Source organism: Narcine bancroftii, chromosome 5, assembly GCF_036971445.1.
Source record: "Narcine bancroftii isolate sNarBan1 chromosome 5, sNarBan1.hap1, whole genome shotgun sequence".
NCBI classification, from domain to species: domain Eukaryota; kingdom Metazoa; phylum Chordata; class Chondrichthyes; order Torpediniformes; family Narcinidae; genus Narcine; species Narcine bancroftii.
Genome location: NC_091473.1, coordinates 221928642 through 221953454, shown reverse-complemented (window position 1 = coordinate 221953454; position 24813 = coordinate 221928642). Strand labels below are relative to the sequence as shown.

The 24813-nt window shown below is 43.9% G+C and overlaps 2 protein-coding genes across 3 annotated transcripts in view; one reads left to right on the top strand and one right to left on the bottom strand.

The window, feature by feature from the left end:
* Window positions 1–10042, bottom strand: part of LOC138764926 (BTB/POZ domain-containing protein 10-like) — a 134795-nt gene extending 124753 nt beyond the window's left edge. Inside the window, exon 1 of the mRNA XM_069941375.1 lies at window positions 9948–10042. The gene's annotated coding sequence lies outside the window, so the exon portion shown is untranslated. The remainder of the gene's footprint in view (window positions 1–9947) is intronic.
* LOC138764927 (astrocytic phosphoprotein PEA-15) overlaps window positions 8173–24813 on the top strand; it is a 34986-nt gene continuing 18345 nt past the window's right edge. Inside the window, exons 1-2 of one of the 2 annotated variants that reach the window (XM_069941380.1) lie at window positions 8173–8483; window positions 14740–14931. In XM_069941380.1, the coding sequence (XP_069797481.1) occupies window positions 14745–14931 (187 nt within the window). In that variant the 5' untranslated portion in view covers window positions 8173–8483; window positions 14740–14744. Of the gene's footprint in view, window positions 8484–13989; window positions 14141–14739; window positions 14932–24813 lie in introns of those variants that run through there. The other variant, XM_069941379.1, reaches the window with a different exon arrangement.

Below are 24813 nucleotides of genomic sequence, written 5' to 3'. Positions count from 1 at the left end.
CAGGCAAGCTAAGTCCTCACAGCCAGGGTTCCATGGATCCCATGCCTTATGACTTTGTGAACAAGTCTATCATGGGGGATCTTGACAAATGCTATATTAAAATCTCTAAGCACCACACCTACTGGCCTGCCTTCATCAATTTCTTACAAAGCCACGCTGGCTCCCCTTGAGAAGACTATACTTCTCTAAATGCTTGTAAATCCTAAGAATCTTTTCCATTAGTTTGCCCTCCACTAATGTAAGACTCATTGGTCTATTATTTCCAGGATTCTCCCTATTAGATTTGTTAAACTAGGGGACCACATATGCCAATCTCCAATCCTCCAGTACCTCTCCTCAGGCCAGGGCAGATGCAAAATCACTGGCAATTCCCCAGTAATCTCTTCCCTCACTTCCTCTAGTTTCCTGGGGTTTATCTTGTATGGTCCTGGGGGCTTAACAATCCAAATATTTTTATTTATTTATTTATAATGTTTTATTTTTCACACTATGAACCATATCACCCAAAATATGTACAAACGTTTCTCATTAAATTTACACAGTGGTCTTTTCTCCCTTTTTATCCCCCTTTCCCTCCCTCCTCTATACCCACCCCCCTCCAAAACCCATAAATATTCAACAATCCAAATATTTTTAAGAAGATCCACCACTTCTTCTTTCTTAACTCAACATGCTTCAGCACATATGCTTGTTTTATTCTGACCTCACTCTAGCCAAGGTCCTTCTTTGGTGATCACTGAAGCAAAGTATTAATTTAGTATCTCCCCTACTTCATCCAACACCAGACCCATATTGCCTCCTTTATCCTACGTGGCTCTACCTTCACTCTTGTCATCTGTGTGTTCCCTAAACATCCTCCACATTACTTCTGTGGTTTTCCCAGAGACCATCTATTCCCAATTTACTCCCGCTAGTTCCTGCCTAATCCCATCATAATTAGGACTTTGTCAATTAAACACTTTACCATTTTTGTCTGCTCTTATCCCTGTCCATAGCTATGCTAAGTGGGTCTTGTGGTTGGGGGTCACTGTCACAGAAATGCTCCCCCATTGAGAGATCCATCACTTGACCAGGTTCATTACCCGGTACTACAAGCAGTATGGCCTTTCCTCTAGTTGCTGGTTCACACATTATGTCAGGAATCCTTCTTGGATTCACCTGACAAATTCTGCCCCATATATCCCATTTGCCATAAGGAGGTGCCAGTCGATATTTGGGAAGGTGAAGTACCCCAAAACAACAACTCAGTTATTTCTGCACCTTTCCAAAATCTGCCTACTTACCTGTTCTTCGGTGTCCCAAGGGCTATTTGAGGTCTATTGACAACTCCCAAAACAGTGATCACTCCCTTTCTGTTTCTAACTTCCACTGGCTCAGCAGACAATCCCTCCATAATGCCCTCCCTTTCTGTAGCTGTGGTACTATCCTTGATTAGTCATGGTACTCCCCAGCCTCTCCCTAGCTCTTTTACCTCCCTTCCTATCCATTTTGAAAAATCTAAGCCTGGTATCTGCATCAGCCAATCCCGTCCTTCCCTCAGCCAAGTCTCTGTAACAGTCACAACATTGTAATTCCACATACTGATCCATGTTCTAAGTTCATCTCCCTTATTCCTAATACTTCTTGCATTGAAATGAATACATTTCAAACCCTCTAACTGCCTACGTCTATTCTTCCTCCCCTAGTAGTGCTTCCTAACAAGCTCACAATCCTTCCGTCTAGTCTGTTCTCTGGCCTCACTTTCTGGTTCCTATTCCCCTGCCAAACTAGTTTAACCTCCCCCCTATAGCTGCTCACCTGGATATTGGTCCCCCTCCAGTTCAGGTGCAACCCGTCCTTTTGTACAGATCAGATATTTCCCAGAAGGGATCCTAATGATCCACCAACCTGAATCTCTGCCCCTTGCACCAATTCTTCAGCCACACATTCATCTACCAAAACTTCCTATTCCTGCCCTCACTGGCACATGGCACAAGCAACAATCCAGAGATTATCACCCTTGTAGTCCTGCTTTTTAGCTTTCTTCCTAACTTCCGATATTCCCTCATCCCTTTTCCTATTTACATTATTAGTACCAACATGGACCACAACATCTGGCTGCTCACTCTCCCGCTCGGGAATACCGTGAACTCAATCTGAGATGTCCCTGACCCTGGCACATCGGAGTCATCATACCAATGGAGGTCTCGATCTTGTTTGCAGAACTTCCTGTTTCCCTAACTATTGAATCCCCAGTCACTACAGTGCTCCTCTTCTCCCTCCTTCCCTTCTGAGCTGAAGGTCCAGACTCTGTGGCAGATGCCTGACCACTACAAGTTGTCCCTGGTAGATCACCCCACCCCAACATTAACCAAAGTATATTTATAATTGAGGAGAATGGCCACAGGGGTGCTCTGTGCTGACTGCCTATTATCCTTCCTTCTCCTAACAGTCACCTAGTTACCTGCCTCTTGCCTCTTGCATGTCATTGTCTTTTTATAGCTCTGTCTATCATTCCCTCAGCTTCCCAAATGATCCGGAGTTCATTCAACTCCAGCTCCAATTCCCTGACAATGAGCTGTAGCTGGTTGCACAACTTGCAGGTGTAATCATCAGGGACACTTGTGCTGTCCCAGATTTCTCACATTCTCACACACAATTGGAACACAGAACCATGGAACATTACAGCCCTTTGGCCCTTATAGTTTGTGTCAAACTATTTTTTGTCCTAGTCCCATTGACCTGCACCCAGTCCATAGCCCTTCATACCTCTCCCATCTATGTACCTATCCAAAGTCTTCTTAAATGTCAAAATTGAGCTCACATTCACTTGAGAATGAGATCAAGGGAGGGAGAAAGAGAAAAGGAAGGGGGAGGGGAAGAATGTGTCCTGGGAATAGAGTGGTGAGTGTCAGGAGTTGTGTTTTATTTCAAGGTGTTTAAATTGAAGGGAAGAGAAAACCTTGGAGATTGGTTGGAGTCTGTGATACTGATAGAGCCAGCAGCAATTAAAAGAAGGGAAGCTCAAGCAGAGTGGCCAGTGTGTATCGGCTCAGTGTGAAAGTAGTGACTTAAAGGTTTTGGCTCAAGAGGCTTTGGTGAGCAAAGTCTGGGGACCTGCTACAGGTACAGGTATGGTAAAATGTTCACAATAACCCAGAGTAGGTAGTGGAGAATTGTGTGAGAAATCTGGGACAGCACACTTCCACCATTCTTTGTGTGAAGAAATTCCCCCTCATCTTCCCCCTAAACTTTTAACCCATGTCCTCTGGTTTGTATCTCACTTACCCTCAGTGGAAAAAGTATAGCTCCTTCATAATTTTAAATACCTCTCTCAAATCTTCCCTCATTCCTCTCTGCTCCAGGGAGTAAAGTCCTAACCTGTTAACCCTTTCTCCTTAACTCAGTTCCTGAAGTCCAATCATCATTCTAGTAAATCTTCTTTGCACTCTTTGTATCTTATTGATATCTTTCCTATAGTTAGGTGACCAAAACTACACACAATACTCCCAATTTGACCTCAGCAATGTCTTATCCAGCTTAACCACCCAAGCTCTCCTAACAGTCACCTAGTTACCTGCCTCTTGCCTTTTGGATGTGATTGTCTTTTTATAGCTTCCATCACTCACTCAGCCTCCCAAATGATCATACAACTCCAGTTCCAGTTCTCGAACAATGAGCTGTAGCTGGTTGCATCACTTGCAGGTGTAATCATCAGGGACACTTGTGCTGTCCCAGATTTCTCACACAATTCTCCACTACCTACTCTAGGTTATTGTGAACATTTTACCATACCTGTACCTGTAGCAGGTCCCCAGACTCTGCTCACCAAAGCCTCTTGAGCCAAAACCTCTAAGTCACTACTCTCACACTGAGCCGATACACACTGGCCACTCTGCTTGAGCTTCCCTTCTTTTAATTGCTGCTGGCTCTATCAGTATCACAGACTCCAACCAATCTCCAAGGTTTTCTCTTCCCTTCAATTTAAACTCCTTGAAATAAAACACAACTCCTGACATTCACCACTCTATTCCCAGGACACATTCTCCCCCCACTTTCCTTTTCTCTTTCTCCCTCCCTTGATCTCATTCTCAATACCCCCCTCAATCTCTCTGTATCTCTCTCTCTCTCCCTGTTCCTCACACTCACATTCTCCAGGTCTCCCTTTCCATACCTCTCTAACCATCCATTCCCTCTCTCCCCAACCCCATTAAACACTCTTTTCCCCTTTCTCTCTCTCTCTCTCTCTCTCTCTCTCTCTATATATATATATATATATATATATAGCTGTCTCAGTCTCCCATCCCATTTCCCTCTTTCACAATCTCCCTAGCCCTTTCCATGTTTTCAGTCTCTCACCCTCACTATTCCTCCAGCTCCCTTGGAACTCAACTTTTCTCCCTTTCACACTCTCTTCTTCCTCCTCTTTTCCACTTCTCTCCATCCCACTGTATATCCCTTGCCCTCATCCTCTTACATTTTCTCTGTCTCTTGCATTGCTCAGCCCTCATCTCTCTCTAACCCTCTCCCAGGTTCTCTGTCCTTCCACATCCCTCTCTATCCCATGCTAGTCATATATCATAGAAAAAAGCCCTTCAGGAATAGTCAGTGCCGTGCTTAACGTGATGCTGTTACAGCGCCAGTGATCCGAGTTTGAATCTGGCCACTTTTTGTAAGGAGATTGTACATCCTCCTTGTGACCATGTGGGTTTCCTCCCATGTTCCAAAGACGTACAGAGTTAGTCATTTAATTAGTCATGTGGGTGTACTTGGGGAGTGTGGGGTTGTGGGCCAGAAGGGCCTGCTACCACACTGCATCTCCAAATTACTTAAATGAATCTACCACGACTACGTTGACTACTAACTTTCCTCTGGCATGAATCCTATTTACCAGCCCCCTATACCTCAATGACCCGAGTGCTCATCCTGGTGCCTCTTTAATCTGAGAGTCCCTGCCTCCAACTCCCTCCCCACCACCCATCCCCCACCCCCTAACAGAGTCCTCCCGATTGCAGACACCCTCTCTAAAAAATTCTTCCTCGGATCTTGGTCTCCTCCACTTTAAACCAAGACCCTCTGTGTAACGCGCATCGAAAGAACCAAAGACTTGTTGATCCAAACCAAGGCTTTTATGAACTAAAAGACTGGAGCATATCACAAGTAGGTCGACCAGTCTAGAATGACCTGGTCTGGCTAGGAGCAATCCTTTAAGACCTGCCAGTAGGTGTGGCTACACTCTCAGCCAATCACAGTCATCCTACACTACCATCTGTACATATGTACATATACACATTGGTGATAGAATCTGTACTATGTATCACATAGTATCTGTGATATTATGTATCACACTCTGTTCTCAGAAGCTTTGCCCCAAGACAGTGATGTCTGTCTACCCAATGCCTTGTCCACATCCATCAGGTCTTTCTCAACTTTCTCTGCTCCAAGGAAAACCAGCCAAGTCTCTCATTATAACTGATCCCCTCTATCCCAGGAAACATCCTGGTGAATCTACTCTGTACCATCCAGTCCCTTCCTGGAGTGGAGAATCCACAATTGTGTGCAGTACTCCAGCTGTGGCCAAATCAGTGCTTTGAACAATTGTACCAACGTCCCTGCTTTTCCAGTCTTTGCCCAGCTAATAAAGCACATCTTTTGCACCATCTTGTGTTGGCACCTTCAGGTATGTGATGACTTTTACATCAAGGTCTCTGTTGATCCATAATCTCAAGGGCAGAGGTGGCCAAACTATGGCCCCTAGGCCAATTGCAGCTGGTTGCCTGTTTTTAAGTGGCCCATGAGAGAAAAAAATCATGGAGGTGCTGCAGGAGCTGCTGTAATGGCAGCGCTGCCACTGGTGCAGACCTGTGGAGATTGGGGAGCGAAGTCACAGCTCTGTCGCATGGGGTTCAATCGGCCATTCTGACTGTCATTGTACTGGCTTTAAATGGCCTGTTAAAGGAGCCAACAGTGGTTGAAAACTGCTGGGCTTAATATTGTTTGGCCTGTGACTCTTCATATTTTTTGTATGTGGCCCACAACCAACAAATGTTTGCCAACCCCTGCTCCAGGGCTTGTCTTTTTAATGATTTGACTTCACAAAACACATCACCTCACATTTGTCAGGATTAAATTCTTCCCGCCATTGCTCCAGCCATTTTATCAAGTGATCAATGTTCCATGACCACGGCTAATGTTTTTGCAAACACCAGCAACAAATTTCCCATCACCTGCAAACCTACTAATCAGACGTCCTGCAGCGAAGCTGTTTGCACTGATCCCTGGGGTACCTCTGCCCCACTTTGAAGACGTTCTCCTCCCTCTGCCAGCATAGATGCTGCCTGGTCCTCTGCATTCCTTCAGGAGCTCCCTGTGGTACACCATTGGTCCTGGGCTTCTGGAGAAGCAGCCCGACACCATCATTCTCTGTCTTCTGTTGCCTGTGGTGAATCCAATTTGCTCTGTCTGTCCCCCACCCTACTCTGTGCTCCCCTCCCCATCTCTCAATTACACTCCCTCTCCCTGTCCTTTTCTCCCTGTTCATTCCTTATTCTATACCCCAATCTCCCTCTGAGCTCCTCCCAGTTCCCCCTCTCACTATATCTCCCTCCTTTTACTAATTTCTGCCCCTCCTTTTTCCTGCCTCTTATCCCTCTCTTTGTGCCCATTACAATATCCTTGCTCAATCCCAATCCTCCAAGTATGACTATCATTTCATTCTTTCCCTCCATCTCTGCCCATCCCTCTCTATTACCACTTTCACCTTATCTTTTTCCTACCTCCCTCTTTCAATCTCTCTCTCTCTCCCCCCTGTTTATTCTCTCAGTCCACTCTGTATCTCTTTATTACCATCCCTCTCACATTCTGTTCTCAGAAACTTTGCCCCAAGACAGTGATGTCTTTCTACCCAATGCCTTGTCCACAACCATCAGGTCTTTCTCAACTTCCTCTGCTCTTTCTCATTCTCTCTCGGTCTCATCTATCTCTATCTATCCCCATTTTCCAACCCTCCCTCTCACACTCTCTGCTCCCCATCTCTTTCTATACTCTCTTCTCTCTCTCTGCTCCAGTCACTTTCACTTAATCATCTCCTTTGACTGTCCACCTCCTTCCTTCTTCATTGTAATGATTCTCCTTCTCTCCTTCACCCTGTCACCTCTCTCTTACTCTCCTTGCCCCATTCTCACCATCCCACACCCTCTCCATCTTTCTTTCTTCCCATTTCTCTTTCTTGTCCCTTTCTCTTTCTCCCATTTTCTCTCTCTCACTTTTCTCCTACTTTTCTTTGAATCCTTCCCTCTCACTCTCTGTTCCTCCTCATGTACTGTTCACCCCATTCTCTGCCCTTTCCATCACTTTCTCTTCCTGCCCCTATCTCTCTTCTTGATCCTCACTATTGCTCTGTCCTTCTCACTCCATCCCTACTTTATCCTCCATTCTCCACATTTTTTCTGTTCAACTTTCTTTCCATTCCATTTCTCTTTCTCTCCCCATCTCTGTCCCTCCATCACTCTTTCTCATTCCACATTCCCTTATTTTCTCTTTCTCTATTCTTCCCCTTTCTCTACCGATCCAACTCTCTATGCCATCAATGCCTCTCCCACATTCTCCCATATCATACCTTTTATCACCTTCCTCACTGTTACCCTCTCTTCCATCCTTCCACCTGACTCTCTCTCTCTCTCCACCTTGGCCATCTTCTTCTCTCTTCCCATCCCTCCACCTGTCTCTCTCTCTCCACCCTGGCAATCTTCCTTCTATTCCCTGTCCCTTTTCCTCCCATTTCTCACTCCAATCCCCATTTGCAATCTCTATATCCCATTCTCTCTCCTGTCCCCTCTCTTTCCCTGAACCTGCCCCTTTTCCCCCCTTCCCCTTTCTATTTCATACCAGCTTTCCCTCTGTCCTTACATCCCATTTCCCCTACCCCCTCTCACTTTGCCTCTCCCTCACTCCTGCCCCTCCTTCTGCTCTCTTCATCCCTCCTGGGCCTGTCTCTACCTCCTTTCACCTCATTCTTTCATCATCCTGTCCCTCTTTCCCATCCCTTCCTTTCATTTCCTCTCGATCAGCCACCGCTCTCCTCTTCCCCTCTCACCCAATTTCATTTATTCTCTCCATCGTCCTTCTTTCCCTCCCCTTGATCTTTCTAGCTCCCTCTTTCCCGTTTCCTGTACCTCCTCGTGTATTCTCGCCACCTCCCTCCCCCTCTCTCTCTCCTCCTGTCGCCTTTATTCACTCTCCCCATCACTCTCCTCACCCCCACTCCATCCCTGCCCCTGATGTCATCCCGCCAGCCTGTCACCTCTCCGCTCTCCGCCGGCCACGGCCCAATGAGCGTCCTGCTCCAGCCCCCTCCCTCCCTCCCTGCCCGCCCTCTCCCGTTGTCTGTCCTCTCGCATCCTTGCCCCTGGGGAAGTCGGAAACGAGCGGCTTCCATCAGAGAGGGGGAGGCGGCTGTCTCAGGCGCCAGCAACCGTCTGCCTGCAGGATCGACCCGGGTGCCGGTAAGAGGAAGCGCCGCCCCGTACCCTACCAGCTCTGTTCTGGGCTCCATATCTCTATCGATGCCGCCCCTCTCACACACTCCTCCTTCTTCACATTGTCCCTCCATCTTCCTCGCTCTCTTCCCACCCTTCCCCCTTCAACAGTCCCCTTCTCTCACTCTTCTCCCCCCACTGACTCTCCCTCCCATCTCCCTTTGTCTGTCCCTCTCTATCTTTCCCTCCCTCTCTGTATCTTCATCCCCTCTTTCCATATCCATCCCCTCTCTGTATCTTTACCCTCTCTCTCTGGATCTTCACTCCCTCTCTGGATCTTCACTCCCTCTCTCTCTGCATCTCGACTCCCTCTTTATCTTCACCCCACTCTCTCTCCCCGAATCTTCACCCCCTCTCTTTCTCTCTCTTTCCCCATGCTGTGCCCCGCCTCCACCCCCCTCTCGCTAGAGAGGAAATAATCTGGGCCGTCCAGTGCAGCAGGGAGCTGGCCGCTTCCTTGAATGAAATTCCTTTCCGCTGCCGAAGCGGGAATGAGCTGGCGTTGTTGTGATTTGAGGTGGGGCGGGGCGGGGCGGGGGGGAGCGAAATGAGAGGACCAGGTGTTGGGCTCTTAAGATGGGAAGCGCTCGGAGGGGCTGAGAAATCACGGCCTCTCTCTCCAAACACAGAACTGAGATTGTTTACGCACGGATCTCGGTGCACCGTTAGTTCTATGACTCGGTCTGAGCGAGTGTCTGGGTGACTGTGTCTGAGATCAGATGCCCTATATTGGGTGGGTGGGTGGGTGGGGGGGGGGGAAGAGCCGGTGCGGGCAACGCAGGGTGCCGGCTTTCTGTTCCTGCACACACCCACTGCCCCTCGCAGGCTCTGCTATCACACTTGTTTACTGCAGCCTCTTAAAGTCGCAGTCCCTCAGTCTGAGATGAACATGATTTCATCATCTCCCGGCTCGCTTCTCCGACGTTCCCTCTGGTTCCCCCTCAGTTTCTCTTTCCCTTCCTCTTTCTCTGCCTGGCTTTTAAACCCTGGCCATCACTCTTCCCCTCGCCTTCGTTGTCTTCCTCTCTCCCCGCCGCTTCTGCACTGTACAACCCTTTTCTCCCACTCTCCTTCTGCTCTAGATATCATTCAGACAGTTCCCTCTTGCAACCTGCGAGCTCCTCCAGTGATCACTGCATTGGTCAAGGTAATGGGCATGAACTGGATCCCACACGAGGGAAGGTCCAGGGAATGGTTGTACATTTCAATGCCTGTCCATCTTTGCACCCTCTCCTCTACCCCCAGTGCCCCAGCTCTGCCACACCCCCCCACGGCACCCCAGCACCCCCAACACCACCCCACCCCAGCTCCAAACTGGTAGCCATGCAGCTTTCTATCCGCGTAATCTGAAACTGTTCAAATCTGAAAACAAGGAAAATTGAAGGGGTGGAAGATCAAATTTTACCCACTACCTTGAAAATGGGCTCTGACCTGAAAATTTGACAGGTGTCTGCCTGACCCAGTGGGTTCCTCCAGCTCCTCTGCGCTTTCACAAGAAGATTTCTGTTGGACCCCACTGGAAGGGCTGTGTGTAGTTCATGTCTCCATGTTGTAGAATATATTTTCCTGATGTTAGGTGTTCTAATTGATTCAATATTGCTTCTCTTGCCCCACATAAATCTTTGTTTAGTCCACAATTGTGCAATTTCCAAACAAATGACTCCAATTACTGCAAGGGGATGGAGAAGTTCCAGGAATCCCTAACAGATCCACACAGGGTTATTCAATGTCTCCATGTCCTGTGTAATGACCTGTAGCCACTCTATCTCAGAACCCTTCATTTCCAATCCCACTCCAGAACTGAATTGGCTCCCTGTCCAGGTTAGATCCTGTCCTCTCTGCCCATTGAAGTAGTGGAGGCCATCTCATTAAATATATTTAAGACACAGTTAGAATTTTGCATTTTTGGGTTCGAGGGAAAAGGCAATTAGGTTGAGTCTATGGCTAGATCAGGCTCATTGGGTTGAATAACCTTGTCCTGCTCCTATTTCTTTTGTTCTTAACCCCATCAGCCCCTACACCTCTCCCTAGATCTCTAATCCCCACCAGCATTTACACACCTCACTCTCCCTCTTTCCGTCTGCCCTCCCTCCCCTCTTTCTCCCACACCCCTTTCTTTCCCTCACCTGCTCTCCCATCATCCCCTTCTCTACCTATCCTCTCACCCAGCTCTCTCATCTTCTCACCCCTGCCCCCCTCCCCATCCTCTCTGGTTTCATATGGCCATTCCCCCTCTGTCTCTCCTCCCCTTCCATCACACCCCCTCTCTGATATTGTTTACACGCTGCACAGACAACTCTGCGCTGGGATTGTGCCAGGAAAGGATATCCTCTGGATAGGGATGCAAGTGGACGGAAAGCTCTGGAACCACAGACCTATTGCATTGAGAGGGAGAGCGAAGGAGAGATTGTCAGGGTTTGAGTTGGGGAGAGGAAGGAGGTGGTGGGCAATGATGAGGAGTGACAGCTGGAGGGAAATGGAGGGAGGATGTTGTTGGAGAGGTAAGCAGAATGTGGGAGAGATATGTGGAAGGGAGAAAGGTGGCAGTGTGAGAGAAGTGGAGGGAGAAGAGGGCTGAGGATAGCCCGAGGTCCACTGGGCGAGCAGTTTGGCATAACTGGGTTTTACTATTATATTTATAGATTTACTTGGATGTTGCCTGGGCTTCAGGAACTGAGTTGCAAGGAAAGATTTAACAGGTTAGGACTTTATTCCCTGGAGCCGAGAAGAATGAGGGGAGATTTAATAGGGGTATTTAAAATTATGAGGGGGATAGACAGAGTAAATGTGGATAGGCTTTTTCCACTGAGGGTGGGTGAAATACAAACCAGAGGACCTGGGTTAAGGGTGAAAGGGGAAAAGTTTAGGGGGAACTTCACGCAGAGAATGGTGGGAGTGTGGAACGAATTGCCAGCTGAAGTCGAAACACAAACTCAATTTTAACATTTAAGAAGAATTTCGACAAGAAGTGGATGGGAGAGGTATGGAGGCCTATGAACTGGATGCAGGTCAGTGGGACTAGGCAGAGTAATGGTTCGGCACAGACTAGAAGGGCTGAAGGCCCTGTTTCTGTGCTGAAATGTAGTGCAGATGTAGTGACTCACATCCCAGACTTGCCTGAATGATCTGATTGTTTGTGGTCTCAGCAGGAACTCTTGATCTCCACACAAACCACGGGACCTGCAACTCCTGTTCCTTCCCACTGCACCCCCTCCCACAACATCCGAACAATGGTCACAGGATTATCTCATTAGCTGCCAGCTCTCCAACATCCAATGAGTGACAGAACTTAAATCCTGCCGGAAATCACAGCCACTGACTGCCAAAACTTGGCCAACTCACCAGCGACAGTCAGACTCTGGGCAGGGATTGTGGAATTACTGGACTTGCTGGGCTCAGTACATGTCCAAAGGGCTGTTACTGTCAGCTAGGGTCTAATCCAGGAGTTTGGGATGGGGAGATATTTATAATCGATCCCCAGAAATAAGTTATCGGCTAGGGTCTAATCCAAGGGTTTGGGATGGGGAGATATTTATAATCGATCCTCAGAAATTAGTTACTGGCTAGGGCCTAATCCAGGGTTTTGGGATGGGGAAGATTTACACAAACAATAACAGATCCTCAGGAGTGTGTTGGATTTAATCCAGGGGTTTAATATACAAAATAATAGGTCCCTGGGATTGGAGTGAGTTACAGGCTGGAATCTAATAGAGGAATCTTTATAGAATAGCAGATTCTTCTGGGGTGTGTTACAAGCCAGGGTCAAATACAGTGGTCTAGGGGAGGGCCTTAAATAGAATAAAAGATCAAAATTACGATAGGAATAGAGAGTTAATGTAAGAAGACTTTTTCCACTGTGATTAGGAGAGATAAAAACTAGAGGACATGGGTTAAGGGTGAAAGGGGAAAAGTGTAAAGGGAACATTCGGGGGGGGGGGGGGGGGAACCTTTTCACACAGAGAGTGGTGGGAGTGTGGACCAAATTGCCAGCCAAAGTGGTGAATGGTCAATTTTGATATTTAAGAAAAATTTGGACAGTTAAGTAGATGAGAAAGGTACAGAGGGATACTATCCTGGTGCAGGTCAGTGGGACTAAGCAGCATAATAGATTAGAGCAGACTAGAAGGGCTGAAGGGTCTGTTTCTGTGCTGTAGGGTTCTATGACTGGAAGAAAGAGTCACAGGCTGAGATCTAGTCCAGGGGTTTTGGGGGGGAAAGGGGTTATATATAGAATTGCAGATCCCTGCAAGTGTGTAAAAGGCCGGAATCTCATAGAGGGGCTTATATATAGAATAGTGGATCAATGGGGATGAGTTGCAGGCTGGGAACTAACCCAAGGGTTTGGTGGGGGGTGGGGGAGATGCAGGATGAATGTACAGAGTAACATTCTTGGGAGTGGGGCACAGGCTGGAACTGCTCAGCGGCTGGTGTCTGTCATACTTTGTTTGTGAGACGCTCCATTGAAGTGCAGTTGAATAGAAGCGGTGTTTCTCTGTGGGACAGGGGTCACGTGCTGCTCATTGGTGATGCTCCCGGAATGTCAACCAGCTCTGAGAGCCTGCTGCAGGTTGCAATGAGGACCAGTCCGGTTAACCCTTCCCAGCTCGGTCACTGTGGCGGAGAGGGAATCATTGTGCTTCATGAGCCATGGATGACTTTCAGTAACGATCTCAGACAAGGTCTCAGGCTCTCCCACTGACCATCCGACTCCTACTGAGACTGGTCCTTTATGCCTCACTCCCCTTTCCCCTCCCCCCAGCCCCCACCAATTCTCCCCACCAATCCTCCCCCCCCGCCCCATCTCTGGGTCTCGACCCCAGTCAAATCTCTCCTCTCCTCTCTGGGATGGTCTCAGGCCTCTTGCTCATTCCCCCGCCCCTCGCCTCCAGTCTCTCCCCCCACCTCCGGGTCTGTGCCCATACAACTGTCTCCTCTGCCTTGTACAACAAGCCTCTCTTCTCGCCCTTTGTGTCTGGAACTGGCCTCTCTGTTTCCTCAGTAAATATATTTAAGACAATGTTGGATAGCTTTTTACAGAGTAGGGAAGTTAAGGGATATGGGGAAAAGGCAGGTAGGTGGAGATGAGGCTATCATCAGATCAGCAATGACCTCATTAAATGGCGGAGCAGGTTCGATGGGCTGGATGGCCTATTTCTTATGTTCTACCACCCCAAAGGGCAATGGCCCCAGGTCTTTCACCCATCACCACCACTGTGACTGGGACTGAGCTGCAGATCTCATTCTCCACCCTCTCCCACTCCCAGGACTGGGATGGACATCCTGGCTTTACCATCTCCAGGATCCAAACCTCCCTCTTTTCTTTCCCTGAAATTTGGCCTGGGGAACACAGTGGATTGGCTGACTCTGAATAGTTGCCCAGGCAACCAGTCCCCAAGCACTGCAGGCAAACCTGGTTGTCAGGGCAACAGCAGGCTGGATGTAGAATAGTTGGTACTGTTGGCATGGTAGGGGGAGGGGGAGGTGAGTGATGGAATCATATCATCAAGGGGCTGATGGGGAAAGAGAGCTGGGGACAGGAGGGAGCGGAAATGTTCATGGAGTGAGTGGGACAGGCCTGACTAAGGAGAGGAGCAGTAGGTATGGAGGAGATGGACAAGGAGGGGGTAGGTGGAGGGGATTGTACCCCATTTCTCTCCATCTATTGTTCCTGCCTCTGCCTGATGTCCACTCAGCCATGGCCTTCGCACCCATCGATCTTTTCTCTTCCCTTTCCCTGCCTCCCTCTGTTCCCACAACCTTTGTCTATTTATACCCATCACTCAACCAATGACAATCTCCTCGTCCCACTCCCTGCTCGAACACTCCTCCCCGCTGTAACGTTCCACCCCTCATCTGACCTCTCCCCAGTCTAACCCCTCCATGCTATAACCCCATTTCTCTGGGATCTAATCCCCCTTCCATCTCTCTACATCCCCCTTCTCCCTCTTCCCATCTAATTGTCTCCTTCCCTGTCTAATTGCCCCGCACTGTCTCCCTGGTCTAATTCCCCCTTCCCTCTCCCTGGTATAATTCCCATTTCACCCTCCTTGGTCTAATTCTCCCCTCCTTCTACCCCTCCCTGGGCTAATCCTTCCTCCCTGGTCTCACACCCTCTTGTTCCATGGTCTAACTTCCCCCTCACTTCTTCTCCCCCTCTACTTCCCGGGTGACCTTTTCTAACTCTCTTACTCTCCTCCTTTCCCACCACTCCTCCTCCCACCAGAGACGATGACTGACACTGTCCTGGGACAGTTTGCCACACTGCTGGAGGACCTGTCGTCCAACATCACAGCAGAGGACCTGGCTCAGCTGAAGCTAGCCTGCAAGGAGGACATCCCAAGTGACAAGAATGATGAACTGACTGGCTGCAAGGAGTGGTTTGGCTTCCTGCAGAAACACGACAAGCTGTCCAAAGGTAGGGACCTCAAGCAGGCCTGCACACCCCAACCTACCTCACCTTTAAGTGACTGGCGCCCTTGTCTTTTAGTTGGGTCCCTTGTTCAAGACTCTCCCACCAGGGTGGCATGCGTAGCAAAGCCCTTAGTGCAACACCTCATTCCCCATACCATCTACCTGCTTCATGGCTTCTTGTATTTCGTGTTCTGGTTCAGGATGGATGTGGATGCTTTGGAAAGGATACAGAAATTCCACCTACACATGCACAATGGCAAAGGGATATTATGGCTTGTTTAACTCTAGAAAACATTAGATCTGCTATCAAGGATTCAAATATTTGAAATAGAAGAATTACAGGAGATAATAAAAAAACTACCGAACAATAAAACACCAGGAGAGGATGGATTCCCAATAGAATTCTATAAAACATTTAAAGACTTATTAATTCCTCCCCTTCTGGAAGTAATCAACCAGATTGATAAAACACAAAGCTTACCAGATTCATGCAAAACAGCAATACTTACAGTAATACCAAAGACAGGGAAAGATCCACTTGCACCAGCATCATATAAACCAATATCCTTACTGAACACAGATTATAAGATAATAGCTAAACTATTAGCAAACAGATTAGCCGACTATGTACCAAAAATAGTAAATCTAGACCAAACTGGATTTATTAAAAAAAGACGAACAACAGACAATATCTGTAAATTTATTAACTTAATTCATGCAGTAGAAGGAAATAAAACTCCAACAGTAGCGGTTGCTTTAGACGCAAAGAAGGCCTTTGACAGAGTAGAATGGAATTATTTATTCAAAGTACTACAAAAATTCAGCTTACCAGAGAAATATATTAATTGGATTAAAGCATTATATAAGAGGCCAGTGGCAAAAGTGACAGTAAATGGATATATATCAAAACAATTTAACTTAAGCAGATCAATGAGGCAGGGATGTCCACTATCTCCCTCACTGTTCGCGTTAGCCATAGAACCACTAGCAGAACTGATAAGAACAGAAAATAAAATAAAAGGGATAAAAATAAAAGACAAGGAATATAAAATCAGTTTATTTGCAGATGACGTTATAATATACTTAACAGAACCAGAAATATCAATAAAAGAATTACATAGGAAATTGAAGGAATATGGAGAAGTGTCGGGATACAAGATCAACGCAAATAAAAGTGAAGCAATGCCAATGAATAATGCGGATTTCTCAAAGTTTAAGAAAGAATCGCCATTTAGATGGCAAACGCAAGCAATGCGATACCTAGGTATACAACTAAATAAAAACCTAGGCCATCTATATACACTCAATTACCATCCATTAATGAAAAAAATTACAAGACGACTTAGAGCATTGGAAAGACTTACCACTAACACTGATAGGAAGGATAAACTGTATTAAAATGAAAATTTTCCCAAGGATACAATACCTATTTCAGTCATTACCAATACGCCGAACAGAGAAATTCTTCAAGGAGTTAAAGAAAATAATAAGGAAATTTTTATGGAAAGGGGGGAAACCAAGGATAGCACTAGATAAATTAACAGAATGGTACAAACAAGGAGGCTTACAACTGCCAAACTTTAAAAATTATTATAGAGCCACACAATTAAGATACTGTTATGATACTGAATATGTATGAGATGTACCGGAAGTCACGTGGTATGAGAGAGAGATAAGAACACAAGCAGGAGAACAAAGGAAACAGGAGAATAAAAAGACACTAAGAAGTTTACCTGATAAACTTGTGTTTAATGTTTTATCACATTTCGGGCCACAAATGTGACATTGGTGACGAGGATGAAAGAAGCTTGAAGAAAATTAAAGACTAAACAAGATTACAGAGGATTACAGACAACTTCAAGGTGATAAGAATTTTCTCTGTGACTCAGTACTTTTGGGGCTGGAATATTTCCTCATGGCTGGTGCAGACAGTGACTATCTAACACATAGTGGAATTGCTCATTTTGACCCAACGGGTGATGCAAGCACTGTGAGTGTGAAGTGGAAGGCATGGCTGGAAGAATTTGAATCCTATGCCGACAGTCGTGGCCTATTTCTAGATACCGGTACAGTTGAACAAAAAGCGCAGAGAAGGGCGTTACTTCTTTTCACTGCAGGACCCTCAGTTCGGGAAACATTTAAGACACTTTTGAATACTGGAAGAAAGAATGAGTTCCGGAAAGTGGTAGATGCATTAAATGCACACTATGTAGTGACACCGAATGCTACATTTCAACGCCATTTGTTTCGGAGAACGAGACAAGAAGATGGCCAGACAATTGCTCAGTACGTGACGAGACTACGCCAGCTAGCTGTTGGATGCAATTACATGCCAGCTGATTTGGACAACCAATTATTGGATCAAGTCGTACAGCACTGCAGATCAGATAAACTCAGAAGACGTCTACTGGAAAGAGGGAGTGAGTTGGAACTCACTGATGCTTTAACCATTGCTGCTGCATTAGAGGCTGTTGAAGGGCAATTTCATACCATGACCCTGAAAGACAACTCAAGCCAGCAAATTAAGAGGCTCTCACATCGCCATAATCAGCCAAGATATACGCCGACACAGGACGTGGAGTGTTATCGATGTGGAAACCGAGGTCACTTTGGAAAAGACCCATATTGCCCGGCCAAAGGCAAAGTTTGCAGAAAGTGTGGAGGTAAGGACCACTTTGCAAAGAAGTGCAAAAGCAAGTCCAATGCAGACCAGAAGAGGAAGAATACAACTTCCAAAGGCAAAGCCTGGGGGAAAAGAAAGTATCCTGGAAAGAAAGATACCATTCGCTAGATAGACGGTGACGATGATGATACCCAGGAGGAACAGAGTTGTTACCAATTTACGTTGAATGAAGTACATCATGAGAAAGTCTCAGTGATCATTGGTGGAGTGACAGTGCAGGTCATTGTAGACTCAGGCAGTGACAGTAATGTGATTGATCGACATTTATGGGAGAAGTTGAAAAGGAAAAAGATCATCTGTACCTCAAAGAAGTGTTCCAAGAAACTGTATCCATACACAGCAACCAAGCCATTGCAGACCATTGGATGTTTTACTGCAACTGTTGAAGCTGGAGATAAGTACACCGAAGCAGAGTTTATGGTCATAGAAGAGAGGGGAGAACCATTGCTGAGTAGAAGCACAGCGCAAGACCTGGCAATACTTCATATTGGAGCTTGTGTCAATTCAATTCAGTCATATGAGGATATGAAGCATGAATTCCCCGCAGTCTTCCAAGGAGTAGGAAAGCTGAAAGGTCGACAATTGAAGCTAGTGGTAGATGAAACGGTCAAACCCAAGGCACAACCAATGCGCCGAACTCCGTTTGAACTTCGTGGGAAAGTCGAAGTCAAAATTAAAGAATTGATCGAACAAGACATTATTGAACCTGTGGAACATTCGACACAATGGGTCAGCCCAGTAGTGATTGTGCCCAAACCAAAGGGTGACATAAGACTATGTGTTGACATGAGAATGGCCAATGAAGCTATAATTAGAGAACGACATCCTATACCAACAGTGGAGGAAATACTTCAAGAACTAACGACCAGCAAGGTATTCTCAAAAATTGATCTGAAATGGGGCTATCATCAATTAGAGCTGGATCCAGGTTCCCGAGATGTAACTACATTTGTGACTCACTGTGGATTGTATCGTTACAAGAGACTATCATTTGGAATTAATGCAGCTTCGGAGATCTACCAGTATGAAATCCATCGAGTGATTCAAGGCATTCCTGGAGTTGCCAACATTTCTGACGACATCATAGTCCATGCACCAACGAAGGAAGAACATGACAAACGGTTGAGGCGTGTACTATCTAGACTACAGGAGGATTGCACACGCAGAAGGACAAAATTGGCGAGAAGCATTGCTATCTTATGTGGCTGTCTATCGAGCAACGCCTCATGCAACCACTGGAAAAAGTCCTGCAGAAGCATTTTTTGGGAGAAAAATCCGCACAAAAATGCCAGAAATAAAGGAAATCCGAGACGACCAGGAGATGAGGGACCACGATGCTGAAAAGAAAGGTGCAGCAAAGCTGTACACAGATTCGAAACGTGGAGCCAAGTACTCAGACATCATGCCAGGAGATAATGTTCTAGTGAGGCATGAAACTGGTGGTAAGCTAGACACACATTATTACCATCAACCCTATACTGTCGTATCCAGAAGTGGCAGTATGGTGACAGTCAAGTCTCCGACTGGAGTCCTGTATAAAAGAAATGTATCAGGTGTAAAAAGGTACCAGTCCAGAGATATATCGAGCGAAGAGGTTGAAAGGCCAATACGAGATGCTGAAACTGAGAGACCTGATGATGTTCCAGAGGCAGTTACCAGCACTCCTGATGAAGTGACTAGAGCGCCAGAAACACCTGAAGCTGTGGCGAGCAGTATTTCCGACACCGAGAGTGAACAACCGAGAAGCGACGACAATATCGCAGGCAGGCCGAAACGAAACCGGAAACCGCCCAAACGATACGAAGACTTTGTGCCATAGTTTGGATAAGAACTTTGGGACAGTATTTAATCTTATATCATAAAGTGCATGTATGAGTGCTGTAGGAAGTAAATTTTATGTAGTTGAGTTATAGTATTACCATTAGTTACGATGTTTGTATGTTTCCGAGGGATATTGGTAAGTGAAGGTAAAGTTTATTTCTGATTAAAGGAGGGATGTCATGATAATGAATATGTATGAGATGTACCGGAAGTCACGTGGTATGAGAGAGAGAGATAAGAACACAAGCAGGAGAACAAAGGAAACGGGAGAATAAAAAGACACTAAGAAGTTTACCTGATAAACTTGTGTTTAATGTTTTATTAACTTCACATTTCGGGCCACAAATGTGACAGATACCTATCAGATTTTTATCAAACAAGGGAAAAACCAGATTGGACCAGATTAGAACTAGATTAATTAGGGGAGAAGATACCCAAACATATACTATATAAATGGGATAAAAAATTGGTGCAACGTAGGAATTCACCGGTATTGCATCATCTCCTCAACATTTGGAAGAAGATTCATGTAGAAAGGAATAAAACAAATTACCAACTACCAAAACTAATATTGACGCAAAATCAGCTAATCCCTTTTACAATAGATAACCTTTCCTTTAGAAAATGGGAGAGAAAAAGGATCAAAAGAATAGAAAATTGTTTTTCGGGAAATAAATTATTATCCTTTGAACAAATGAAGGATAAATATAATATAACTCACGATACAACATTTGCATACTATCAACTGAAAACCTACTTGAAGGACAAATTGGGAAACAGTCTGAGGTTACCAGAAGGAAGCAATTTTGTATATGTGATTACAGACACATTGATAATCAAAAAATTTGCAACAAACATGTACATCAAACTGCAAGAAAAGGAGAACGAGGAAACAAATGGTAAACCTAAACAAAAATGGGAACAAGATCTAAACATAAAGAATGAAACATGGGAGAAGCTATGCTCCAGAACTATGAGAAATACAATAAACACGAGGTTACGTATGATACAATATAACTGAATACACAGGCTATACATCACACCTCAAAAGTTAAATAAATGCACGTGATGGAGTAGTGGCCGGTCAGGGAATTCCAGCCCTCTCCCGAAAAGTTAAAAAAAAACACACAAAGTACAGAGGTACAAGATTAAAATTTATAATAAAGTAAAAATAAATGTGAGAAGAAAATGGCAGCGAAGAGAGAAAAGTCGAAAACAATGGGAAGAAAAGAGGAAGAAAGAATGTCGGAAGAAGAAGGTGAAGGCCTTACCTGTCCGAAGAGACCCGCCACGGAGAGAGAAGCCCGCACCCTCAGGTCAGTGGAAGTCCCGGGCTCGGGACTACAAAAATGGCTCACAGAGCCGAGTAAAAGTGCGCAACCGCGCATGCGCATGAAAAAAAACACACTGACGGGAGGGGGGAACAGCTGTGGATTCGATCTCCACAGCTGAGAGAGACACCTGCAGCACAGCAGCAGGTGCAGAACACAGACAATAACGACAACAAGAAAGAAGAGGGTAAAAAGAAAACAAGGAAACAACAGATGGTCAACCCAGAGGAAGAAGAACAAGAAGAACAGAAAGAAATGGAAGAAGAAGAGAAAGGCAAGACAATGGATATATCTTTTTTTAAAGAATATATGGAATCAGTGAAAGAATGGCAATTACAAGAATTTAATGAGATAAAAAGAAGAATTAAAAATGCAGAAGAAAAAATGAATAGATTAGAGATGGTCATGTCAGAGATAGGAAAAAGAGTGGAAAATATGGAAGAACGAGAAATAATTGTAGAAATGGAAGTAGAGGACTTAAAAGAGAAATTAGAAGAATCTAATAAAAAAGTTAAAGAGGCACATGAGCTGTTAGCTCAGAAGATAGATATAATGGAAAACTATAATAGAAGAAATAATATAAAGATAGTGGGCCTTAAGGAAGATGAAGAAGGCAAGAATATGAGAGAATTTATAAAAGATTGGATCCCCAGGGTCCTAGGAAGACCATAATTACAGGAAGAAATGGAAATAGAGAGGGCACATAGAACTTTAGCCCCGAAACCACAACCGCAGCAAAAACCAAGATCCATTTTAGTAAAATTCTTAAGATATACAACAAGAGAAAATATATTGGAGAAAGCAATGAAGGAAGTAAGAGAAGACAAAAAGCCACTGGAATATAAAGGTCAAAAAACATTTTTCTATCCAGACATAAGTTTTGAACTTCTGAAGAAGAGGAAGGAGTTCAATACAGCTAAAACGATCTTATGGAAAAAAGGATATAAATTTATGTTAAAGTACCCAGCGGTACTTAAAATAGTTATTCCAGGGCAACAAAACAGACTATTCTCGGATCCGGAGGAAGCACGAAAATTTGCAGAACAACTACAAGACAGACAGAGAGATGAAGACATGTAATAAGAGTAAAAATAACCACGAACTATATGTATGTGTGTAAAGGGGTATATGTGTGTATATATATATAGTGTGCATACATGAATGTATCCGTATTTAGAGGAAAATATATAGAGTATAGACAAGAATTAATAAGGGAGGGAAATGGAATAGAGGGAATAAGGAGGGAATTAAAAGAGTGACCTTTGTTACATATGAAAATTGAAATCTTTTCTGGGGGGGGGATGGGTGGGGAGGAGTTACGGTCACTGCAAAATCAGTTGATGTTTGCGAGTGAATTCGCAAATCCAAATGGAGAGGGGAGATGTGGTTGCCCGACAAGGGATAAAGGGCAACTCAGGAGGGGGAGGGGAGAATGGAGTTAAAGAAGTTTTAAATAGGAGAATAAGGAAAATGTTTGATGTTTTAGAAATGTTGTCTTATAAAGTGTTCAAAACAAGAAAGCAGAAATGGATAAGAAGGAAAGGTGATGATGGAGAAACGGAAAGTGAAGATAAACAAAGTATGAAATGGCTACGCTGAACTATATGACTTTAAATATTAACGGAATACATAACCAAATCAAAAGGAAGAAACTGCTAAATTTACTGAAAAAAGAAAAAATTGAAATAGCATTTGTGCAAGAAACACATTTAACTGAATTGGAGCACAAGAAATTAAAGAGAGATTGGGTAGGACATGTAACAGCAGCGTCGTATAATTCAAAAGCAAGAGGAGTAGCTATATTAATTAGTAAAAATGTGCCAATTAAAATAGAAGAGGAAATAATAGATCCAACAGGGAGATATGTAATGATAAAATGTCAGATATATTCGGAGTTTTGGAATCTACTCAATGTATATTCACCTAACGAAGAAGATCAAAAGTTTATGCAAGATATTTTTTTGAAGATAGCAGATACGCAAGGGAACATATTAATAGGAGGGGATTTCAACCTGAATTTGGATTCAAATATGGACAAAACTGGGAAAAAAATTAACAGATATATGGAGGAAACAACACCCAAATGAAAAGGAATATTCATATTACTCGGGTAGACATAAAACATACTCAAGAATAGACCTATTTTTGTTATCAGCTCGTATGCAAGATAGAGTAAGAAAAACAGAATATAAAGCTAGAATATTACTGGACCTTTCACCCTTGATATTGAAAATAGAGTTAGAGGACATCCCTCCAAGAATGTATAGATGGAGATTAAAGTCCATGCTACTTAAAAGGCAGGATTTTAGAGAATTAATTGAAAGACAAATTAAAATGTATTTTGAAATAAATACGGAATCAGTGAAAGATAAGTTTATACTATGGGATGCAATGAAAGCGTTCATTAGAGGGCAAATAATAAGTTATGTAACCAAGATGAAGAAGGACTATAATCAGGAAACAGAGCAGTTGGAAAGGGAAATAGTAAATATAGAAAAAGAATTCGCAATGAAGGAAGACACAACTAAAAGAAGAGAATTGGCAGATAAAAAAATAAAATATGAAACACTACAAACATATAAGGTGGAGAAGAACATAATGAAGACAAAACAGAAATATTATGAATTAGGGGAAAAAACGCACAAAATTCTAGCATGGCAGCTTAAGACAGAACAAGCTAAGAAAATGGTATTGGCATCAAGAAAAAAAAACCAACAAATCACATACAATCCAACGGAGATCAAGGAAAACTTTAGAGAATTCTATGAACAATTATACCAAACTGAAAACGAAGGGAAAATAGATGAATTTTTAACTAAAATTGAACTACCAAAATTACAAATAGAGGAACAAAATAAATTAATAGAACCATTTGAAATAGTAGAAATACAAGAGATAATAAAAAAATTACCAAATAATAAAACACCAGAAGAGGATGGATTCCCAATAGAATTCTATAAAACATTTAAAGATTTATTAATTCCTCCCCTCCTGGAAGTAATCAACCAGATTGATAAAACACAAAGCTTACCAGATTCATGTAAAACAGCAATAATTACAGTAATACTAAAGCAAGGGAAAGATCCACTCGCACCAGCATCATATAGACCAATATCATTACTTAACACAGATTATAATTATAATAGCTAAACTATTAGCAAACAGATTAGCAGAGTATGTACCGAAAATGGTAAATCTAGACCAAACTGGATTTATTAAAAAAAGACGCACAACAGACAATATTTGTAAATTTATTAACTTAATTCATGCAGTAGAAGGGAGTAAAGCGCCAACAGTAGCAGTTGCTTTAGACGCAGAGAAGGCCTTTGACAGAGTAGAATGGAATTATTTATTCCAAGTATTGCAAAAATTCAGTTTACCAGAGAAGTATATTAATTGGATTAAAGCATTATATAAGGGGCCATTGGCGAAAGTGACAGTAAATGGATATATATCAATGCAATTTAACTTAAGCAGGTCAACACGGCAGGGATGCCCACTATCACCCTTATTGTTCGCGTTAGCTATAGAACCGCTAGCAGAATTGATAAGAACAGAAAATAATATAAAGGGATAAAAATAAAAGACAAGGAATATAAAATCAGTTTATTTGCGGATGATGTTATAGTATACTTAACAGAACCAGAACTATCAATAAAAGAATTATATAAGAAATTGAAGGAATATGGAGAAGTGTCGGGTTACAAGATTAACGTAAATAAAAGTGAAGCAATGCCAATGAATAATGCAGATTTCTCAAAATTTAAGAAGGAATCACCATTCAGATGGCAAATGCAAGCAATAAGATACCTAGGTATACAAATAAATAAAAATCTCGGCCAACTATATAAACTCAATTATTATCCACTAATGAAAAAATTACAGGACGATATAGAGCATTGGAAAGATTTACCACTAACACTAATAGGAAGGATAAACTGTATTAAAATGAAGATTTTCCCAAGGATATTATACCTATTTCAGGCATTGCCAATACACTTGTCAGAGAAATTCTTCAAGGAGTTAAAGAAAATAATAAGGAAATTTTTAT